At 38.7% G+C, this 22,250-nt stretch overlaps 3 protein-coding genes across 7 annotated transcripts; 1 reads left to right on the forward strand and 2 right to left on the reverse strand.

Moving 5' to 3' along the window:
• The first annotated feature begins 387 nt into the window (after positions 1-387).
• LOC136243960 (uncharacterized) lies at positions 388-18,598 on the forward strand. Its single transcript, XM_066035499.1, has 22 exons — positions 388-613; positions 709-763; positions 1,547-1,960; positions 13,749-13,874; positions 14,060-14,203; positions 14,284-14,493; positions 14,547-14,727; positions 14,791-15,069; positions 15,128-15,622; positions 15,679-15,855; positions 16,462-16,539; positions 16,599-17,012; positions 17,091-17,162; positions 17,212-17,333; positions 17,390-17,434; positions 17,509-17,595; positions 17,653-17,721; positions 17,770-17,867; positions 18,008-18,128; positions 18,180-18,279; positions 18,337-18,395; positions 18,449-18,598. Exons 6-22 carry the CDS (start codon positions 14,299-14,301, stop codon positions 18,596-18,598), a joined length of 2,742 nt encoding a protein of 913 aa, XP_065891571.1. The 5' UTR covers positions 388-613; positions 709-763; positions 1,547-1,960; positions 13,749-13,874; positions 14,060-14,203; positions 14,284-14,298.
• On the reverse strand, positions 3,804-10,051 carry LOC136244188 (uncharacterized). 5 transcript variants are annotated; one of them, XM_066035728.1, is made up of 10 exons: positions 9,859-10,051; positions 9,158-9,683; positions 7,741-8,851; positions 6,991-7,544; positions 6,828-6,934; positions 5,235-6,761; positions 5,100-5,153; positions 4,998-5,040; positions 4,495-4,661; positions 3,804-4,442 (listed from the first exon to the last, which is right to left on the reverse strand). In XM_066035728.1, the coding sequence occupies exons 2-6, from the start codon at positions 9,207-9,209 to the stop codon at positions 6,243-6,245; spliced, it is 2,343 nt and encodes a 780-aa protein (XP_065891800.1). In that variant the 5' UTR covers positions 9,210-9,683; positions 9,859-10,051; the 3' UTR covers positions 3,804-4,442; positions 4,495-4,661; positions 4,998-5,040; positions 5,100-5,153; positions 5,235-6,242. The 5 variants fall into 5 exon arrangements, with proteins under 5 accessions (XP_065891800.1, XP_065891803.1, XP_065891802.1 ...); XM_066035731.1 differs by lacking the exon at positions 9,158-9,683; XM_066035730.1 differs by having other exon boundaries at positions 6,991-7,541; positions 9,158-10,051.
• A 1,860-nt stretch (positions 18,599-20,458) lies between the features above and the next one.
• Positions 20,459-22,160, reverse strand: LOC136243962 (tigger transposable element-derived protein 2-like). Its single transcript, XM_066035500.1, has 5 exons — positions 22,122-22,160; positions 21,491-22,073; positions 21,016-21,422; positions 20,560-20,959; positions 20,459-20,499 (listed from the first exon to the last, which is right to left on the reverse strand). Exons 1-5 carry the CDS (start codon positions 22,158-22,160, stop codon positions 20,459-20,461), a joined length of 1,470 nt encoding a protein of 489 aa, XP_065891572.1.
• Positions 22,161-22,250: the final 90 nt, after the last annotated feature.

Below are 22,250 nucleotides of genomic sequence, written 5' to 3' on the forward strand. Positions count from 1 at the left end.
AAACGGAAAATTTGTGGAATTTCACCCCTACCCACTCACTCCCAACTTACAGACACCATGTGTGTAGTTGCATGAGTGTTTTTCAGGCTACAGAACTGTAGACCTTCAGCTTGTATGCTGTAAAACTTTAATAAATAAATAAAACTTTTACATTACGATAAAACACTGAACAGACATATCAGACAATTCAATGTATTTAAATGTCATTCAGCTACAGTATGAAAATGTACTGTTTGTTCAATTAGAATTTTAAAAATAAAACTGATTCTACAAAAACCTGTTAATTTTAGCAACTTTTATATGCTCAGCTGTATAGCACGTATATCATATAGGGGGTGGGTGGGTGGGTGGGAGGGTGCGGAGGGGAGGGGTGGTGAGCCGCCCACGCGCAAGAAGTGGTTGACAGTGAAAAAACAGTCTATAAGTATCATACAACTGTTTAAATATATACGTTCTTTGATATAGTATATGCATTAGTTTGCCAGTGATAGTTATAAACGGCGAAAAGAATGTAATGAATTGCCCGCCCACGCCCAATTTGCGCCTTCGTTAAAATGGCCTTGCTCAAAGACGATTAAATGTCTATGACATAGTTTTCTGTATAAATACTTTGGTTTGTTTATCATGCTGTAATATTGTGCTGCTGTGTTATGCTATAATAATATTAATGCTTATATTATTTAATGATGTTTGTTTCTATTACTTTAGTGCACGGTGGGAGGTGGAAGCGTCCATGATGATGATTGGGCAATGTGCAAATAAGGTGAGCGTATGCTTTGTAAAAAGAAGCCCACGTAGCTGTGCAGGGCTCATCTTCTGTACAGATCAGCTTCTGTATAGTCTTTCATTATTTTATTTTTCCCGAGGGGTAGCCAACGCCCACGCAAAACACAGAAATGGGGTTGTCAATGCCCAAGCAAAGCACCCAACTGGCGTATACGAGACTCCCAATCTTTATGTATTTTTAAAAGCATTTAGTGATATTGCTAACTAGTAACTACCTGTACAGTTGTTGATCTACATCTTGTTCTAGTTATTCATGATCGATCATTGTCTACTTTGTTAAACTCACTTTCTCCTTTATTTTTACATGATTTAGGATTTAGGATTTGGTTTCTAATATTTGTGTATTTCTGATTGGATTTCTCACATAGCATACAAGATTCCCAAGGCATTGGCTACCCCTCGCTTTTTACCAATAGCCAGTTCATCTCTAGTTGACAAAGATTGATATTACAAACTAAATTAAATTCTTGATCACAGATACACATTTCCCTTGTTGCTATATGTGGCACACCACAAAATTAACCAATGTAAACAACCATTACCATACCTTGTAGTGTTTTATTTTTATGTGAATATGTAGTGAAGTGTGTAGTGTGTAGTGTGTGTGTGTGTGTGTGTGTGTGTGTGTGTGTGTGTGTGTGTGTGTGTGTGTAGTGTGTGTGTGTAGTGTGTGTGTAGTGTGTGTAGTGTGTGTGTGTAGTGTGTGCGTGATAAAGATTTTTTAAATTCACCAATTTAAATGTGACTGTTTTTTCCACAGGTTTATACGTTGGAGAACTGCAAACAAGTAACTTGAAATTTTTATAATGACCATTTTTCAAAATATTTATTTGATTACATGTACAAAATACAAAGATGTATCACGTGATCTAAAAAAGTTATTAGCATGATGTACAAGGACTATTGACCATTGAAAAGTTGATGAATTAAACATTCAAGAACGTAATACTTCTCCATTGCAACTCGCCCACGCAATATAGCGCGCGCGTCATTAATAATCAGTGCTCAGCCAGGGTATGCGACTATTGGATTGAGATAGTGATTTTTATAAAATTATTTGTACCGTGTAAAACGTTCGTCACGAACGGTATAGCTAGCTGAAGTATTCAAGAAAGGATAGATCTAGCCTGGTATAACCTGGAATCGTTAAAAAGTTTGCGCCTGGATTGTTGAGGTGAGCCAATATTTTCATGGCCAATGGTTCTATGTGTAATGTTAAACCCCCTACTTTGTACCATGAAGAAGGCCGTATTAAGCTGTTACATTTTACGTGAAAGTAGATGTCATGCTGGCCATTCCTGCTAGAACCTGGAAAGGGTTTAAAAGTTATCTGACGCTCCATAACAGAGCCTTGAAAACCTGCTTCCAGTGTAGACGCGAGTATCTTGCCAATAAAATTTTTTTTATTAAAAGTCGCTTAATTGTTGGATATGATCTGAGGGGCTTTAACAGGCCACAGTGGAATCTTTGTAGTGTTTTATTGATTGCAGTTGCTGCTTCAAGTGCCCTCTCCTATAACAAATCATGTGGTGCAATCAAGAGATTGATTTGTATCGCAAAAAAAATTAGTTTCACCCCCTATTTTAATCCATGAAAATTTAATGCCACAAACATTTCTTGCCTTGTGGTACTTCTATTGGTAAGGTTATGTCAGCCATTGCTCAATAAATATGCATATTACATTGCAAACTGACAAAGTTGACCTTTTGTGGAGGACAAAATAGTAAAAATCAACTGTAAGAAACTACTGATCGGTGCTTCAAAAATGAACTAACAAGAGAATACCTTTTCTCCCCCAACCCCACAACTTTGCCTGTCCCTCTGCTTGCTAGAAAACACCGGACAGGCCTAAGGGAGTGTCTGTCACCCTTGTAAATACAACACTGGACAAGCCTTAGGGAAATATGACACCACTCAATCGAGGCAATTGGATTTAGTAGAGATTAATGGCCACTCCATATTACCACTGCAATCGTGTGGTACTAAAGAACTGATGTATGGTATGGATGGTTCTCATGACTTGAGTAAGAATGGACAATAGTATTATGAAATATGACAACATTGATTGTATTATGAGGGTAATAAAGAATATACTATAAATTTCCGGAGCCTACATATTTGATTTCATTACTATAATTCATTGGTCTTGTTAATAAGTCATGAAATACACCTAATATATTTGGGACCTGGCCCCTATAATATGGCACGTGGTTGTGAGGTCATGAAGTATGTCTTAGCTGCATATGTTTGGGACCTGGCTACTACATAGGTTCATTATAACATTTGCACATGGTCCTTGTAAAAGGGCAGTATGGCCACTAAGAAAGGTTTTACTCTAGCGAATCATATAAAATGCTTCAACCCCTTTCATTTTCCACAGTTTCCAATTGCCCTATTAATATATAATTCTATATCTAGGTTGATCACCTGATTTCAACCAACCATGTAGTTCAACATTGTTACATCTTAGTATTCAAAAGGACAGCCATGCCAGTGTGTCCCAGGGCTCATAACAGTACAATGTGCTGCTTTCCTAACTACTAAGCAAACTTTGACACCTGACACAATACTTGGTTTGCATAACCACATGTCTAGGGATGATGCATTACCAACCTCCTCCGGTATGTGCCACAAAGCACAATCAGTTTTAAAAGACTAAAATATTGGCCTCTTTACAAGGGGGTTTTATAGTGTGTCCACTACCCATGCATGTGTCAAAGATTATGTGTAGGTTAGAGACTAGCACAAGGATCTTTAATTTGTGGATTTAGAAACCTAGACGAAGCCAAGGTTTTAAAAATATACATGCTAGGTACAGATTAAAGTTGTACTTATATTTTGTGTACTTATTGCTACTGGTAATTCATATAGCCTTCCGTCCATGAATAAGTGACTCTGTAGCTAGCTAAGTCATTGGCAGGCAGGCCATTCTATAACCCAGTTTTCATCACAATCCCAGTGTCAACTTACATAGTCTCTCTCATGCATATAGCCATGCAGCTAATTAGTATAGCACTGCATTATAATTATGTAAATATGTAAAGTTAATTTTATTGACAACTTTTGTTGAATATTTATTATATATATAATGATAAACTAAGTAATGTCTACATAACTTACAATCCCACTTAATACAGGGGTTGAATTACTACACATTCCAGTGCTTTGTAATACCACACAGTCATAGTGAGATCCATCCCAGTATAGCTCAAAGTGGTGTGGTATTGCAGCTCCAGGAAAGCCATCACACCTTGGACATCACTTACAGATGGACATGTAAGGGGGTTTATTACCTCCCAGTGGTACAAGCTATCTTGCTTTCTACAGTAAAATACTGCAACGCTAAACATAGTAGCAACAGCTATAACTTCCACTTGTGTTGCCCAAGTATCAGGACGTTGCAGAAACCTAATGTGTTCTTGAAATGATGGCTTGTCGGTTGGTAGCATAAGAAATTTTGCTAACATATGTTCATTTCTTTGTTCAAATTTCAGTACTTCTGCTCGGACTGAGCAGTGCTTGTCTTCATCTCCAAGAATGTGAAATGATACTGCTGTGAAAAAGCAGTTGCCATCTGGTACAATCTGTTTGATGGTACGTCCAGACTTTTCAAGAAAGTTCAAAGGAGAGCTGTTGCTAACACTAGGTGTGGTTGGCTGTATACAGAATAAACATAAGACCTACATTATGCAATGTAGTTAACTGTACCTTACTATATAGTGTACTTCTATCATCTTTCATCACACATTTCCTTTTGCTACATCTCTACTTTTTCTTTCCTGGGCCACCAAACTTAATCATGTCCTTACAAAATGTGCACAGGCCACAGTCAAGCAAGGAGCAGCCAGAACACTTGCACTTTCTGGAATTGACACCTATAGGTGTGCCAATTAAGTTTATGAGCATTTGTCACTATTTCTTTTGAGTATGTAAACAGTATATTATGTGACCAGGAGTGAAAATAGGACATGTGGGTACATAAAATTTCCCTACTTTTTCAAACTCCTTTTACACCTCATAACTTTATATCCCATTATGCTGTGGCCAGCATTTATTAAACATTTGGCTTTATAGATCAAGTTACAGAATGTAAATATTCTATCGTGTTTTTGAGATATGACCTGTTGCGTGATGAGGTGTAGTTTGTGCCAACATGCCCTAATTTTGCAGGCCCTGTTACATACTAGGCAGCTACTAACAAAGTAACAGACCTTTTCTGTTAGTGTCTTTTGTTTCTTTGTTCACACTATTCCCCTAAAACAGAGCACAAAACAGTGACACCAGGCAAGGTAACTAACTACTGAATATAATACCTGACCAGAATATTGTTTTGTATAAGTGTCCCCTGTACAGTTCTCTTTACAATCCTATAATAAAATAAAGGTTCCATGAACACACAGCCATGTCCTTGATAACACTAATATAGACATGTATACAGTTCACCATACCCTCTTCGTCAAGATCTCTTTATCTTGAGTGGAGGTCTCCATTAAACTAGCCTTGATATCAAGCTGATGCTTTCTGATACTTAGAAGCGCCTCACTAGTTTCTTCACTAACTCGCATAGGAAAGTTCCACTTTTCTCTTCTTGGCCTCTTAAGTCTTGGGCGACCCAATGGATGTCTTTTGGCGGCCTCAAGGGGATCTTTCTTCATTGATTGGGGTTTGTTACCTATGCTTTGTAATGGTAATGCACTCTTCATCCCCACACATGTTCCACCCGTGTCAATGTCTGAAGATGTACTTCTGGGATTAATATCCATCTGATCACTACCTTCTGTGCAATCCATCTGAGCATTGATATCAGTGTTTGCCTTTGTGTCAGCAGTTGAAACAGGTGGTAGAATATTTCCATTAAAACTTTGATCCTTGCTTAAAGGGTTAGATGGCTCTTTTACCTCCTTCTTTGAAAAAACACGTTGCTTCACTGGCTTGGTTTGACGACACAGTAATTTTGTTCGTTTCTTTGAGTTACTAGCAGAAGTCTGTGACAACACAGGAAAAATTGGCAAACTATTAGAGACATTTGATGAATCAGCAGATTCAACTAGCTCACGATAAATATTTTCAGCACTTTGAATGACACTTTCCAGAACTGAATAATCATCAGTCAGATAGCACACATCTTTACATTTGGTTAATATGGTGTGAGCATTCTTCTGAAGGGATACGCAATCTGTGAGCTGATGTTTGTGCTGTTGGAATATGTTGAGCTGTTGCAGTAGTACTGCTGTCAGATTTTTCACCAATTTTCATTCTCTTCTCAAACTCCAGACAATCATCCAAAACAACACCACGGTCACCATCTAAGGTATCAGTCTCAAGTTCAAAGGTATCAGTCTCAAGATTACTTTGTTGATCTCCAGTATTACCATCATCATTTCTAGTAAATATTTCTTGTACCTGCACAATGGGAGTGACAGTATCTACTAAATTTTGCTCCAAAAGTGAAGTTTCTAAGTACTGTCAGTCAACTGGCATGGAAGATCATACCAAGACCATTGGTCACAGAACAAAGCAAATATAGCAAACATATACTTGCATGGTATCTTTGTTTTAATAAAGTATGGACATTCGCAACAGCCACCGGGAATGTCTACCAGATAAGACTTATCAGTGCTTTTCAAGGTAAACACTCCATTTCCATCTGTAGTAATATCAGAAGAAGCAAACTGCTTTGCTTTAGATATATTTGCCAAGCAAGCAGATTGCAAATTCCGTGGACGGTCAATCAGGTAACCTGGGATCTCATACCATGGTCTACGATATCCCTCAGTTTGTTGAGCAACTGCAATTGTATACTCTTTTTGTTGCTCTGGAAACACAATGTTTAGCAATACTTCACACAGGTCTGTCACACTAGTATCTTGACGAAGTTGCAAGTATCGAGACCTAAGTGTGTGGTTAAAAGCTTCTGTCAGATTATCTGTATCAATTTCAGCATGGAAGCTTTGGCGATACACATGTGACCAAAGCTACACAATAGAAGACAATAAATTATTAACACAAGTTCACATAAAGCATGTGTCAAGTCAACATACTGGTTTTGATGAAAGCCACTCTTCTCTAAGGTAATCTTGTAACAGTTTGTTACCAGTGTACCAAGGTTGAGACTGCATGTCAAGCAAAATTTCTTCAAACTTTTTATCTGAAATTGATGAAACACATGGCAAACATCCCTATCATTCATGCAGAATCACTTACCTGTTGATGTATATGCTAGCTTCTTGAAACAGTTTATCACAGTCTTCTTTGACTGGTTGGGAACTTCATGACATGACTTGTTCACCCACCTATCAAATGCTTGACTTCTGTGGAAGTCACATACAAACCGCATGCACGATGGAAAAACAATTCTAATTGCTTCAAGCTCTGCAGCACTCTTATCTGTCATAAAATACTGTGGCATCCACTGTGGATTCCAAAACTTGAGAATTTTAATGCCCTCAGATATCAAGTCTGCAGTTTCAAACTGGGGTATTATTGTCCCAACCACTATTCCCACACCAATAGAGGTCTTCACAACTAAGAAAAAGCATGGAAATGCATATCTATTGGTTTTGTAAATGGCATCCATACACGTGACCACATTACCATACATTATGAGCCATTTTTGCTGCTGAGGTGTTTGAAATACCAAAAGAAATGGTTGGGAACTGACTTCAGGTGAAGATGATTCCAACAGAGAGTCACCTTCCAATGTACCAACTGCTTCATCAATTTGACCCATGAGCCCCTTTCCTTTTTGTTTCAAACTGCTAGAAGGGGAAGTACAACACAAATAAATGATTGATTGTTTATGACCACAAAACAGTTGGACAAAGCCACACTTCCCTGCCATAGGGGCGGGCACACACACACACACAACACACAGCAACATAAAGTACAACAAACAAACATACATAGAGATATATACTACGCAACAACCACAAATACATATTATATTTTCCTAACCAATCATTAGATGTGTTTGTCTTTAGACCTGACTGGCTGTACTGCTGAAGAGAATAATGCAACCCACTGCATTTAGCTTGCTCTTTTAAGATTTTATTTAATGAATCTTGGTTAAACAAAGAATTCCTTCTTTTGACAATAGCACGGTGAGCTACATTGCGTAGATCTTTCTTTGTAGGAAAGTAAGCACGATTGTAAGGGTTAGGCAACTCATTTAAAATTCCATCTTGCAGTTGTTTTGGAATGAGTATTTTTGTTACCCAGTCATGCACAACAAGTTTTAAACTCACTAAGTTCAACCTTGTGTCCCTTACAAGTTCTTCGATTTTCTTCTCTATATCTTCAACAGGCTTGTTACAAAGCTGATCTGTAATTGACAGTGGATCATGATTTTTGTGGGCATTCCGCATCGGTAGCTGTACTTCTAAGATCTGTTGCTGAGTGCTCAGAGTTAAAAGGCGACAATAAATAGCTGCAGGGCATTCACAGCACCTGCTACCAGGTGCGCTTCGTCTCTTCAATGGATCATCCACTTCTGGTTTACATCGTCCATTCCCTGCTCTAATACAGTTGTACATCTGGGACCATTCAATTTTAAAGTTGTAACAATCTCCTTGAACTCGTATCATCCCATGTTGCTGTTTAGCGTTAATCTGTTTCCCAGTGTGAACAGAAAATCGTGTACTGGACTGCTGGCAAAATCTGTCAAGCCATTCTTCCCATTTGGAATCTGTGTATTCCATCAAAAATCCTGTAACAGAGGTAACATTCTCACTTCTTAAAACATTCATCTGAGTGGGCATATCAATAGGAAGTATGATATGCAAGCTCTCCAGTTGCAGACAGGACTTGGGAAGCTCCAATGAAGTACACGATATCATATGTTCAGAATCACAAATTCCAACTAAAACCATTTTGCTCCCATTTGGCTCCAAATGTTGCAGCTCCACTCTGCGCTTAGATAAGCTGTAGTTGGCATTAAAACAGCTTAAGCAGCAAGAAGCTTTCCTCTCAGTGTGGGATTTTACTACACGACAGTAGGTCACAGTCCTCTTGTTCCTCACACATCTACTGCATCTCCCAAGGATGCACACAGTCATAGAATCATCACCTGGCATTAATAACACCACTCAATTATTGCATGCATGTATGTTAGTACAGTAATCCATTATAAGATCCCTTTTTAAAAGTTTCACTCCCTAAAAGTTTATGTAAAACAGCCTATGTCTATTAAAAACTGAGTTACAAATTCATGGTAACAGTAAGCTGGTGTAACTACCTAGCCTTGCTTTATGTGGGGACTACCTCCTCTGACACGCCACAGTACTACTATCCCGTAACTATGGTTACGTACCCCGGAAATGAAGGCACAAGCACAACGCAAAGCAGCATTCATTTCATCCTATATAAGTCTTACTATCATCCATGCTTTCATCTTCTTTCTCAGCAAGTTCCGCTTCAAAATCCATGGTGAGTACGTTCGACCATAGATAATAGAGTAAAGGGATAGGAAACGCAAGCGATTTCCGGTTTGATTTCCGTTACGCGTGACTTGAAAGGACAAGACAGTTTTGTGAGAATTAGTGTTCTAAGCAGCGTAAATAGTAATCCAACAGACTACAGTAAGTATTTAGGCCTATGTGAGAGATTTTGGCGAGAGAATTCAGACCGTAGATTTTGTAACAAAGCGTATCGCATTAACCGTGATTGTTACACGCTGTCACACTTTCGCTCATCGTACCTTCATGCCTCTTCCATACCGCTTCTTTTATAGCCGGTTCCACTTTCGAATCTTGTGGTAAGCTAGGCGTGTCACCAACACAGTCTTTTACCGTTGCGTTGTACTGCAAGGTGGTTAAAACTTTTGGTTAAAAATGGAAGATACTTAGTCGTTTCTTCAAGCAACAGTTCCTGTTTTGCTCCGATATTTCCTCTGGTTCCCTCTGTTAAATGGTAAGGAATAGGTTTATCACAGTTAAAAGGATAGAATCTATTTACGAAGAAAGTAAAGTGGTTTAAAGTAATTTTTGGGCCGTTTTTTTTCACTTTCAATCTCCTTTACTTTTGCGTATAACTTCCTTGAGGGTTGGTACCATCCTAATTCCCTCGATTACTTACTTGAGTTCACTGTAGCGAAGTTTCACAGTCGTTGGTTACAAAATTCTGTCGTTACAACAATTTGTTTCTCTTTGATACAAGCGCAGCAAGCGTAACGAGTATGTTCGTGACGTACTACACGGAATTCCAATAGAAATGTACGTATTTTGTGACGTCACGTTATTGCGTTTCCTATCCCTTTACTCTATTATCTATGGTTCGACCAACAGAAATTCCCGCCACCCGTGTGACTCCCCCGCACATATATGCACCTCACTAATTGCAGTAGCAACGTTAGCAAAACGTTGTAACTAACAGCCATAATCGATACCACCGAGCTTCAATATAAAAGCAGCCAAGAAACGGTTGTAACTGTAATAGCCTATCAGGCTATAGGGCTCGCGCCGATGGAGGTCATAAGAAAGTCTCACGTGATCTCCGGATGCGACCTAGGATAGTGCGCAGTGACGTACTTTCCATCTTTGGTCGCATTATGGTGCGACCTTAAGGTAAATGCGGGTAATTCCGGACACTCTTTCAAACTTCACCGTCTACTATAAGCACAGTAGCTTTTTCTAAGCAACTAACCATATGATGTTACACTCCAACCCTTCGTAGTGCCCCACCAGAATTTTCAAGTTAATCGGTCGATCACAAGAGGAGCAGCGCCTCAAACTTTAGAGGCGTGCAATAAACAAGCATGCGCTTAATTCCGGACACTGCATATAACACATTGGAAATCATCGATTCATCGTTATAAAGTAATGTAACGTATAAAAACTGTATATTGATGTTATAAATGGATTATAATTGTTTCTTTTGTCCCTGTAGCTTGCAGATCCGACACTCAAACGTCGATTTCTTGGACGGTTTTCTGCGAAATCCTGCACACGTGTAGTGGAACTGTTGTGTCCCTCATGCGTATTTTGTCCATACGCGTATACTCGTACGGGGTGCCTGTACGCGTATGGGATGCCCATACGCGTATGGGACGATGTTTTGAAATAGGTTCCATCTTACTATGCACGCCTAGATCTTGTCCACATAGCTTTGTTGCACTACAAAATCACTGTTATCTAGCTGTAACCATAGATAATACACTCCCCCTGGATATGAAACTAATCACGTGCGCGCATGGGTACAATAGAATGTTTGTGGTTCCACCCTAGTTTCGCGTGTCTAAAAATGCGACAGGTAGTAGGAGCTAGTTTACAGTGGTGAATTCTTTTAAGTGTTGCGGTTCATTAGTAGAAGCCATTCAGTGAATTATGCGCTACCGGAACCTTCGGTTGACAGATTGGTTACTGAGTTTACTTCTTGGTCTATATAATTGTGTACGCGTTTTCAGCCTAACCATTCATAGTACCGCACTACTGCCATGTAAAATGGTGTTTCTGTATGGAGTTGCGTGTCACGAAGTAGGTTTGAACGTTTAAAGCCGGTTTTTTAAAGTTCGACACAATGATGTTTATGTACGCGTTTTTTCAGTGTGTATTCAACCCTGAGCTTTGAATTTTTTATCATTTAATCCTTACATTATGAAGTGTGTTATGAAACCCAAATCTTTGCTGCAGCGTGTTTGTGCGTACCAATTGACATTATGCACTGGGACGTCAGCTGCCATTTTACGAAGGGGCGCGAAACTAGGGTGGGACAGGTGGCGCTTATTAGTTTCATATCCAGGGGGGTATATTATCTATGCTGTAACTGAATGAATTGGCTAGACGATAAATGATTTTAGAGGCGCTTAATTCGCTATCGACAGCTTCAATGGGTTGACATGGCGTGGAGAGAAAAATGACTTTTATAGTTTTACTGGAACTTGCATGAAGGTGTAGTACACAGTCTATTGTATGTGAATAAAACAGTAAAGCTAGCTATAGCATGATATCAAGTTTAATATAATATTTATTCTTAATGCAAAACTAACTTATAGATAAAGCAGCTGGTATCCTGAATCCTGATTTGAACTATCAGCACTTAGAAGAGTTAAAATTGCAAAGGTGCAACAAATGCAGGAGTGTATAGCTAATGTATATAGCTAGCTATTCTGGAACATGTGGGGGACACCCCGAAAGGTGTACTGGGAACATCCTTTTTAACAGTGTGGGTCATAAACAACATTATAACTAGAGAAAATTACTTCATTGCATGGGGCAATTAAGTAATATGTAGCATCACCGATAGCAACTGCTGAGCAACAATACCTCAAGGAGCCATCCAAGCAGGAAGTGAAGTGGCTATCCAGTCAACAATCGAACATGCTCCTAGCAACCACTCACCCATGTGGCCTTTGCCACACATGCATAGGGCCGGGGCTGATCCAGGGAGTGGATGGGGGGGGAGGGGGGTGGCTAGGCACCCACCTTGCTTGGCCTGTGGATTGCATAGGCATGCCTTTACTTCCTGCCAAAAAATAATAAAATACTGTGGCTATGCATTTACATACTAGTTTCATACCATTGACAGCATGTAGAGGAGAAGTGAGTCTATATAGCATAGGCAGTTGGTAGTAAGAATAGTTAAACAAATCCTAGACTTAAAAGATTTTCTTCTATAGTTTTAATCTCAGGAAGGTAGATATTCAAAAATTGGGAAGAATGCCCTTTTATTCCTAGCAGGGCATGCTGTGCAGTATGCTAGCCTACAGTGTACTAAGAGTACACTGTGACTCATCATGTGTTTATCTAGACTGTAAGTCATACACCAGCCATGGATATGGTCAGTAGCTATCACCACCCTCATTATCTGATACATTGATCATGCTCGAGTCCTACTAAAACTCACTTTCATTTTGTCCATGTATATATTATGTATAGAAGAAGAAACCATCATTAATAATTGTTGAGAAAACACGAATGACTGATTACAAACAAATTATATTATATTGTGTACAAGAGAATGTGTCCTCGGACAACATGCGACCACATGTCTGACCAACAGTGGACAGCAGTGGGCATGGCAAGGAAAAAAATTAAATTACAAAACTAAAGTTACAGGTTATATTATATACAGAATTAAAAGCAGTCTGGGTTGATTATATATTTTATGTAGATTCTACACTTCTATTCTCTCAGCTTGAACTTGGACCAGCCACCTCCCTTCATAATATTATGAACTCTTGATAATATATATTTCTGTATCAGTGCCTGATACATGCTCTCTCTATAATTTTAACACCTCTCTTTTGATCTCTTTGCTGCTTGCTTTACTGAGCTTATTTGCCGCCACAAGTGCTGATGCATGCAATCCTATAGTGTTTGCTAGCAGTATAGTTTATGACCTGAGAGTATCGAGTCCCGCTTGAATGCCGTGATGGATGATAAAATTTCCGTGGAAAGGGTTCGGAGAGAATTTAACGAGTTCCTAGCTAGCCAGGCCGCGAAACGTTCTAATTCTTTGTTTAACCGTGAGAAATTCGATTTAATCAAGGCCACCTTGCTTGAAGGTAGCTAAGCGGCTGTGTAGTATAGGCTGTAGTTCAATGTTCCTCTTTCGTTCGTACATTAGACCACTCTGGTCACGGAGCTGAAGATGGCTCGGAAGATGGTGGTGATTCCAAGGACGATTACGAAATTAAACCAAGATTTAGGCAGTACGTCAAGGAGAAGCAGTTTGAACTGAAAGATTTTCCGCAGATTGGATTAAATAATGCTGTGATCGTTCCTACAAAGAGCAAGAGCATGGTGAGTTTAACGCGGCCGCGCGCTCCTTCAACACCGCGCATGTCGGTGGCATTAACTATGATATTATATCCTGTTGCAATTGGAGAAATAAGTTTTTAACGCAAAATATATCAGACCCTTTCAATGTGTGAGTGGCTAAATCTTTTTATGTAGCTGCCTATAAAATTTGGAGATATATAGCTATAGTTATTTTCACATGTATGCATGTCTCATTAATATATATAGGTTCTGGCCAATTCTCTGTTTGAAGGCTATAGAAGAGTAGTAACAACAGATGATATATTTGATATCATCCAGTCTGTTCATGAGAAAGGCACGGCACACTCGGGTGTTAGGAAGACTTATTCAGTGGTATGCATAATAGTATAATATAATTATATGAGTGTTATTAATAAATCAGCTAGCATTAATGCATTAACTATGTACACTCCCTAGCTGCTATTGTCATTATTGCATTATTAAAAATGCACATTTTCACTGTATGTGTAAGCGGTATAAGCACTGCCACACAATAATTTTCATTCTTTCGCCTGAAGATTTCGTCAAACTACGAAGGGATAACACGAACTTGTGTAGAGGAATATTGCAGACTGTGCCTCACTTGCTCTTGTAAGAAGCCTCAATTAACAAAAGCTCCTTTGAAACCTATCATTTCAAAGAGATTCCATGTTCGTGGACAGGTAAATAATATTGCTTTTATATTCCATTTATGCAGGAATAACATAATAAGTGTATTATATATATATACTTCATATTGTAGATTGATTTGATTGACATGTCAAGCATTCCAGACAGCAACAACAGATGGATTGGTCATTACAAAGATCACTTTAGCAAGTTTTCCATTCTATGGGCACAATCTAGGAAGTGTGCTGCAGAAACTGTTTTGTGCTTGCAACGATATGTTTTCGCATACCTTGGGGTACCTAAGATACTCCAATCTGATCATGGTCGAGAATTCAACAATGAGGTTGGAAAGACAACTGTCTAGGTGCATGCTGTATTTTATGCATTCCTTTATAGCTTTTTGAGACGATTGTTCATGAGTGGAGTCAAGAGACAATTTTAATTCGAGGTAGACCAAGGCACCCCCAATCAAATGGGTGTATTGAAAAAGCTAACGGAGTGGTGAAACACATGCTCACTTCACTCATGGCTGACATGAAGACAACAGAATGGGTTCAGTTTCTTCCCAGAGTTCAATGTAAGTTTTATTTAAAACAGGTGCTATTGATGCCAATTATTGTATATAATTTTGTTTTTCCAGTTACAATCAATAAGCAACCACATGCGACCATTAAAACATCACCATACCAAGTGGTGTTTGGTCTAGACCCATCTTCTGAACCCGTGAAAGGAATGTGTTTGGCAGAAGAAGAGACCATTATTATGGATCCTCCCACAGAAACTGATGATTTGACAGAGCTAGGTAACACAGATTCTTACTCTGATCCGGTGACCAAGGCTACGCAACCTGAAGTGGCCAAGGCCAGAACCTGTGTTGGTGACACAGAGTTCAGACAGCAGACACCTATCATTCCAGCAGGTATAAGGGGAATGATTTAAAATTGCCATTGCAGCTGCTTTGTTTGTTATTAATGCAGAAAATGAAGACAGGCACCATGAAGTTAGACAGTTTGCAAAGAAAAACATTGCAAATTCAGCTGCTAAAATGAAGAAACTTTATGATAATAGCAAAAGAATCAAGGCTGTAAAATTTAAAATTGGGGATGGTGTGACTGTAAGGATTCCACGACATGACAGAGGTGTAGGTGATTTGAGAAGAATACCAGGAGTTGTGGTTGCAAAACAACATGGGTCTTACAAAATAAGAACCGAGTATGGACTTTTGAAAGGAAGATGTCGAACTGACCAGCTTCAGAAGTGCTTTCATGCAACAGTACAAACCACTGGGTGGGAAGATGATCCCACAATAGCACTGCGATCGGCTGCAAAAAAATTCAATCGAAGGAAAACTGATGTTTCACACTGCAATTGCAAATCTGGTTGTGTAAATGGCAAATGTGTATGTTTCAAAAGCAAAGTAAAATGCACAACATATTGCCACAAAGGGACAAGATGCAAGAATTCAGTCATCGGTATGAATAGTAGTTATTTTTGTGTAGTATAATATAATTATATTCCACTTTGACAGCAGATGATTCTAGCATTGATGATAGTTGCCCATTGAACACTGAGACCGGTGAACAAGCTAATGAGAATCGTACAGGAAGCACCTCAGTGAAGACAAAACAAATTGGCAGTGATAGTTTTCCAGTGAAGAGGGAACAGGTTGACCTAGAGCCATCATACAGCAATGCTCGGGATGGATGTGAGCACATATGCATACAATAACTATCATGCCAGACATGATATTACAGCTACATATAGTTACAATAGAACCTGTCTCTAAAAATAACTTTGTAATAAGGACAAAAAATATTAGCCCCATGAGTTCTGGTCCACATAAAAATTAATATGTGACCCAGTCTGACAAAATCAGTGTATATCCCGAAAATACACATGTTTACTGAATCTTGTCTATCTCCATCACTGTATTTGACCTAGAATAATTCTGTAAACTTCATTAAAATTGTAAGCAATTTTTACATAAGTGGTTAAACGTTTATGTGGATGCTAGCTATAATCATGGACAAAGTAATGTAGCTTCAAGCATTTAAAAGTAGGTCAAATTTTGACAGGCTATAAGAGACTGATTTTGTCAGCCCAGGTCACATATTGGTCAAACTCTTGGTTCCAAATGGTAGAGGGTACACTGCATGTACTATGTTGAAGTGAGATGCATTGAAACATCTGCATGGACATGCACACAAAATATCTTTAATGCTCCCCATACATAGCATATTTGTCATGGATATGTCTAAGTAAATGTACATGCACGGGTAGATCATCGGTATAAGATGAATTGGTACAACAGGTAGTTCTGGGGTCCAGGGAGTAGAAGAAGAAGAAGCCAGTAGTATGTCAGTAGAAGAAACCAGCCCTAAGCTTGGAGGTAAGAAATAAATTCAATCATGTAGGTGTGTGTTAATCTGCATGGATTATACATTTTAGGGGGTCATGAAATTTTCAGCAATGAAGATATTCCACCAGGGAACAGCTTTCAGTTTGACAAAATCGTGAAACTTAGCAAGAAGATGAAAACTATTATACAGAACCATCCATCGTTTTTGTTTAAGCCATGTGGGCCTGCCCATGAATACATATCTAACAGTCTCAAAACCAACTTACCAGCTGCATTTCTGCACAGCTATGTTGTGGATAACTATGAAGACCAGAAATGTTTGAAGGATCTTTGCTATGCTCACAAGGAACCAGTTCCAATCACAATTGTGCAAAAGTTTACCAACAAAATGTATGATTTGAAGGATGATGTAGAGACAAACAAACAAACAGCCGACTTATTGAATCTAGAAGAGCCTACAATGGCTAATATACTTATTGACTATTTCCACTTGCACAAATCCCGTAAGGATATTTTGTAGGCTGTAACTACTTTTCTCTATCTACACTTTTCATTCATTCATTTTCATCTTTATTTTGCAGGAGGGGTAGTTCATCAGTATTGTCCTAATTCATCAGATGAAGAAGTTGATGAAAATGATTATCAAACCGAAGGTTTTGTGCCCGGTATATCATCTGTCTGCATAATATTGCTATCATGCAGGCCGATTAATGAGAATCAGAAACAAAACCCAGATGCTTTTTGAAGCGAAGTTTGGTAGTTACAAAGTTTACGACGAGGGAATTCTGTCACTGATCGACACCAATGGATGGGTTACTGATGAAGTACGTGTTTGTAAACTTTATGCAAGCAAGCATATATGTATATATGTTGTATATAGGTGATAGCATCTTATCTACTATACATGATCCGTGCCAACAAAAAGGTTAGAGATAATACATAGAAAAGTCTAGTGCATATGAATGTATGCATTATGTGCATGCTCACTTCCAAACACAGGAAGAAGAAATATTTATCATGGACGTGTCTGCAGTGAATGACATTTGTAATGGGACGTATATCCTTAAGATGAAAGTTTTAAGCAATGTATGAGTTGGTACTTTACGAGGACTTACAGACACCTGTATACATATATTTCTGCAGGTTGATTTGTCTCATTACAATGCCCTCATTGGACCTTACTGCTACCAGAAGATGCACTGGATATTGGTGGTCAGACATATTTGTACATTTATATCTTTATAGCTACTATTTCTTTAGATCGTCGAACCAAAGAATGGAAAGGTTCTCTACATTGACCCAAAGAAGTATGAAGAAAGAGATCATAGACTAATACAAAGGATAAGAAAAAACTGGAAGTTAGTACAGTTAATATTTTGCACACATAGTTAGTTAAGTATGTATACACATTAATTTGCATATCAACAGGAACACATTCTTTGAACTCCCTGGCTATTTGCATATAATCCCTGGCTATTTGCATATAATTCTCTTGCAGCGCTTACAGCACCTATCAATATTGTGGTGGATATTGGCCAAAGAAGTATGTATGGGAAGTCGTTACCCCTCCACACAGTATACAGGAAGACAATTCGTCTTGTGGAGTTTATGTTATGAAGGTATGGCCTTAAGTATATTCTGCAACACAACATAAAGAATTTCTAAAATAGTTTGCTGAACAATATTTAAGACATTTACCAATGAACATCCATGCTGGAACAGTTCACGATTTAAGAATAGAGATGGCAAAAGAAATACTTAACAATTCAGGTAAACAAGCAGTTGTAAGGTACTTATGAGTGTTGTTAGCAATCTATTTGTTTGCAGAACCCATAGAAGAGCATTGCAGGACCTGCTCATTCACTGCTACTAAAGCACAGGATTGGGTAAGTGTTGTTTGCTCTTTGTTTCATTGACTATCAGCTGAATATATACGTAGATTGGCTGTGGAACATGTGAATCGTGGTACCACCTGAATTGTGTCAACAGGCACATTAGCATTAAGTTGAATCCAGAGGATATACCTATAGTTAACTTTATTGGACCATGCTGTTCTACTGGTGCAACGTATGTAATTGACTTTATGTAATCATGGTTAAATATTAATGTATGGCATATTATAATTTATAAAATTGTGTTTGGCCCCCAGCGAACATGCATGGTGTAGAGCTAGCACTGCTACTGCTTAGTGCAGAGTAGATATTATGATTATGTGATCCTATGTCAGAAAATCAGTCGATTTTTAGTAGTTTTATATACCGTTAAGTGGATGTGTAAACTTCAGTCTCACTTACGCTTGCGTTAACTAGTTGAAACGAATCTCTTGGACTGAACTCTGTGTTAGTGCATGGGTATTATGTTAGCTGTGCTGTTTGCTTTTGTTTGTAAAGCTTTACAGTGACCAGCTGCACTGAAGGTCTGACAGCACTATTATGTTATAAGTATGTAGTCTTAGTCCATGTCTAATTTATATGCATTAATTTATGACCTGGCTTGTTATAGCTAATAATAATTATATTAATTCATGGAATTGCAGCTTTCAATCGATTTTAATGATTTACCCGGTACTGCATGTTGTGCTATATATGCACGAAGTGCATGTAGCTATTTATACTAACTTACCATAGTTCTGCTTACACAATAATTCACATTAATTTCTACCCAGCATGCATTTGACCACTGGTATATGTCCAGTCACATAATAGAATAGCTAGATATTTATGGTGTGCTATATAAATAATTTGCTATTTATCTATTATACTGGACAGGCAGACTGACATGCCCATCGCTACTCCATTAAGAACAATTAGTAATTATAGATTATAGAATTAATACTCAAATTGAGTTTGTACATTGCAAATAAATAAATAAGTAAATATTTTACTGGACAGGCAGAATGATGCCTGATTTGTTCAAGGGACTCGTGACTAGCTAGCCCAAAAGGTTGCTAGACTACTCAAGAAGTTCATCCGATTTAATCAACATATGCATGCTCCACATGATTTGAATGGTGAAGGCCAGATATATGATACATGCAGCACATAGCAGCTTATAGCATGGAGAAGAAACGTGCGCGAAGTACTATGAGGCAAACAAATAGCTAGCTAGCTAGCTACAAATAAGCGCGACAGCAGTGTGCTAGCTATGTAATTTCTACATAGTATATGCCAGTAGGTAGTACAGCCAAAACAAAGGTATATTTAATGAAACTGAACTGCAAAAGCTACGTATTTGTAAACCCAGTTGAATTTATGCAAGCAACGCTAAGCGTCTCAGAATTAAATTATATCGTTCCGTACGCGTACGGGGCCCTATACGCGTACGGGATGCCCATACGCGTATGGGACAGGGAAAATGCCCATATGCGTACGGGATATCCCATACGCGTATGGGACAAAATACGCGTACGGGATGCAACAGAACCACCTCCAGCATTTATCGCATCCTATCCACTTTTTCTGCGCCTCTTCGTCATCATCGTCGTAGGATTTTCCACACTCTTGACAATTGGAATCTTCATCTACACAAGGGTATATACTTGGCTAGCTTGTCATCTGCGTACAAAGCTAGTGGCAATATACAGCTGTAAAGCTGTCCATGTGCTGTGTATTCATTGCTGTGCATACATATGATTGTATTTAGTTGAGGCTATTTCAACTAAATCTTTTTTTTTCTCGGGCCCGACTAACCATGTATTTTTCTGTACAAAAATATTTACGTTCACACGTGATTGTACAGATAACGCCACAAAGTTACCTTTTAAGCTTATCACAAAGTAAATATTTCACCTTATGGCAGCCTACTGACAAGTGGCACAGTAATCATAATGTAGCTTAGATACCGTTTGACTCACAAAATTACTCTTCACAGCCACCAAAAAGTAATATGATTTTTATTTAAATTTTACCAACCTTGTACTTGGCTGATATTGGCCCGAGGAAGAAAAGATTTAATTGAAGTTGCCTGCCTGACTATACAGAACTATGCTAGCTAAGTACATGTACATCCACATAAATAAGTCTGTGTGACTATTAACTATTGAATACTCACCTTCATCATGATCATCACATACTGGCTCTTTATCAGGTGGTGTTGTTGCACATTCTCCTTCCAACCTAGCCACGATCTCATCACTTGTCAGAGCCTCTCCATAGCAGGTTTGCTTCACTCTCTTTTTACGTTTAGATGACTTTTCATGGTGTTTTTTCTGTAAAATTTTTGTGAAGTGCCATGTAAGATGGGCACGCATGGGTGTTAACTCAGCCCCACAACTCTTGCAACTACCTCGCAAGACAATGGGAGATGAGGCCTGCACTATGGTTGTGGCTGTTCTCGGCTCCTTTGCAGGTTGTTGAAATGGAACACCTGTTGCAAGTTTTAAATCTTTGATAGCACTTCGATTTAATGGATGTAGTCCAGCAGCTCTAAATCCTGAAATAATGTGGCTTTCCTTGAAAGAGTTGTCCCACAATTGTTTGATCAGTGATGGGAAAATGTTTTTGTCACATTCTCAGCCATAGTCTGCATCTTGTACTCCTTCAAAATGTTGTAATAACACTGCTTCAGTGGACGAAATACCCCAACATCCATCGGTTGCAAAATGTGCGTCAAGTTTGGTGGAAGACACATGATATGTACCTTATGTTCTCTTGCCACATTAATCAGTTCTAGATTTATGTGGGAGTGATGCCCATCGACAAAGAGAATAACTGGACCATTTTGCAAAAGTAGCTCAACTTCCTTCAAAAAAATTTTGGTAAACCAGCTAAGGAAGTTAGCACCCTCCATCCATCCAGAGGAAGATACACTGTATGCTGCACCAGGAGGACCTCCTTGCTTCCATGTATCATACATGTGTTTTGCTTTATACACAGTGAATGGTGGCAACCTTCTGCCAGATGCTGATCCACAATCTGAAAATTATGTAAACTAATAGGTTTAGTATATAAATTGGGCTTACCTAAAACAGTAATATACTCACGCCCAGAACCTCCTCCTACTTCATACACAGCTTTTGATCCTTTCTTTGCCAGGACTTGTTTAGATGCTACTGCTGTGCAGAACCCTGTTTCGTCACAATTCCACAGCCTCTCTGCAATTGCCTCGCTTTCAAACTTATCAAGTTTTGATGATGCAAACAGCTTTCTTACCCGCTCAAACCACTCGTCCAATACAATTGGATCATTTGCTTGGGCACGCTTCTTTGAAAGGTGCTGTGGTCTCCTTTGTGCTAGGCTGGAATGACGGCTGAGAAATCTGGACCACCAATCACGGCCTGGCATTCCTGTATCACCAAATGGATTTTGCTTGCCTTGTTGTTCTAAGTAATCTTTTATTACAGTGCCAACATAATATACATTCAAAGGAAAGCCCATCTCTGCTAATACTTGGCAAGTAATTACGATCTCTACTTCATCTTCGTCACTCAAACCTCTTGGGGCTCCAGCATAAGCTTTTGAGCTCTTCCCAGTAACATGATCGGATAATGTACTCTTTGGTATTCCATACAACTTTCCTGCTTCTCTCAATGTAATTTCCTTCTTCTTTACTCGATCAACAGCCGTCTATTAACATTATTATTCATTATAATAGCTACTGTAGCATAATAATACCTTCATTTCCTCAATTCCCCAAGTAGCTTTCGAAGCCATAGTTCATTCAAACTAATTACGCATGCGCAGATTCAAACTTAGCAAGTTATCCGCTGCCATCACCAGCAAAATTTTGATTGTTGCGTATTT

Source organism: Dysidea avara, chromosome 14 (genome assembly GCF_963678975.1).
Source record: "Dysidea avara chromosome 14, odDysAvar1.4, whole genome shotgun sequence".
Lineage (NCBI taxonomy): Eukaryota > Metazoa > Porifera > Demospongiae > Dictyoceratida > Dysideidae > Dysidea > Dysidea avara.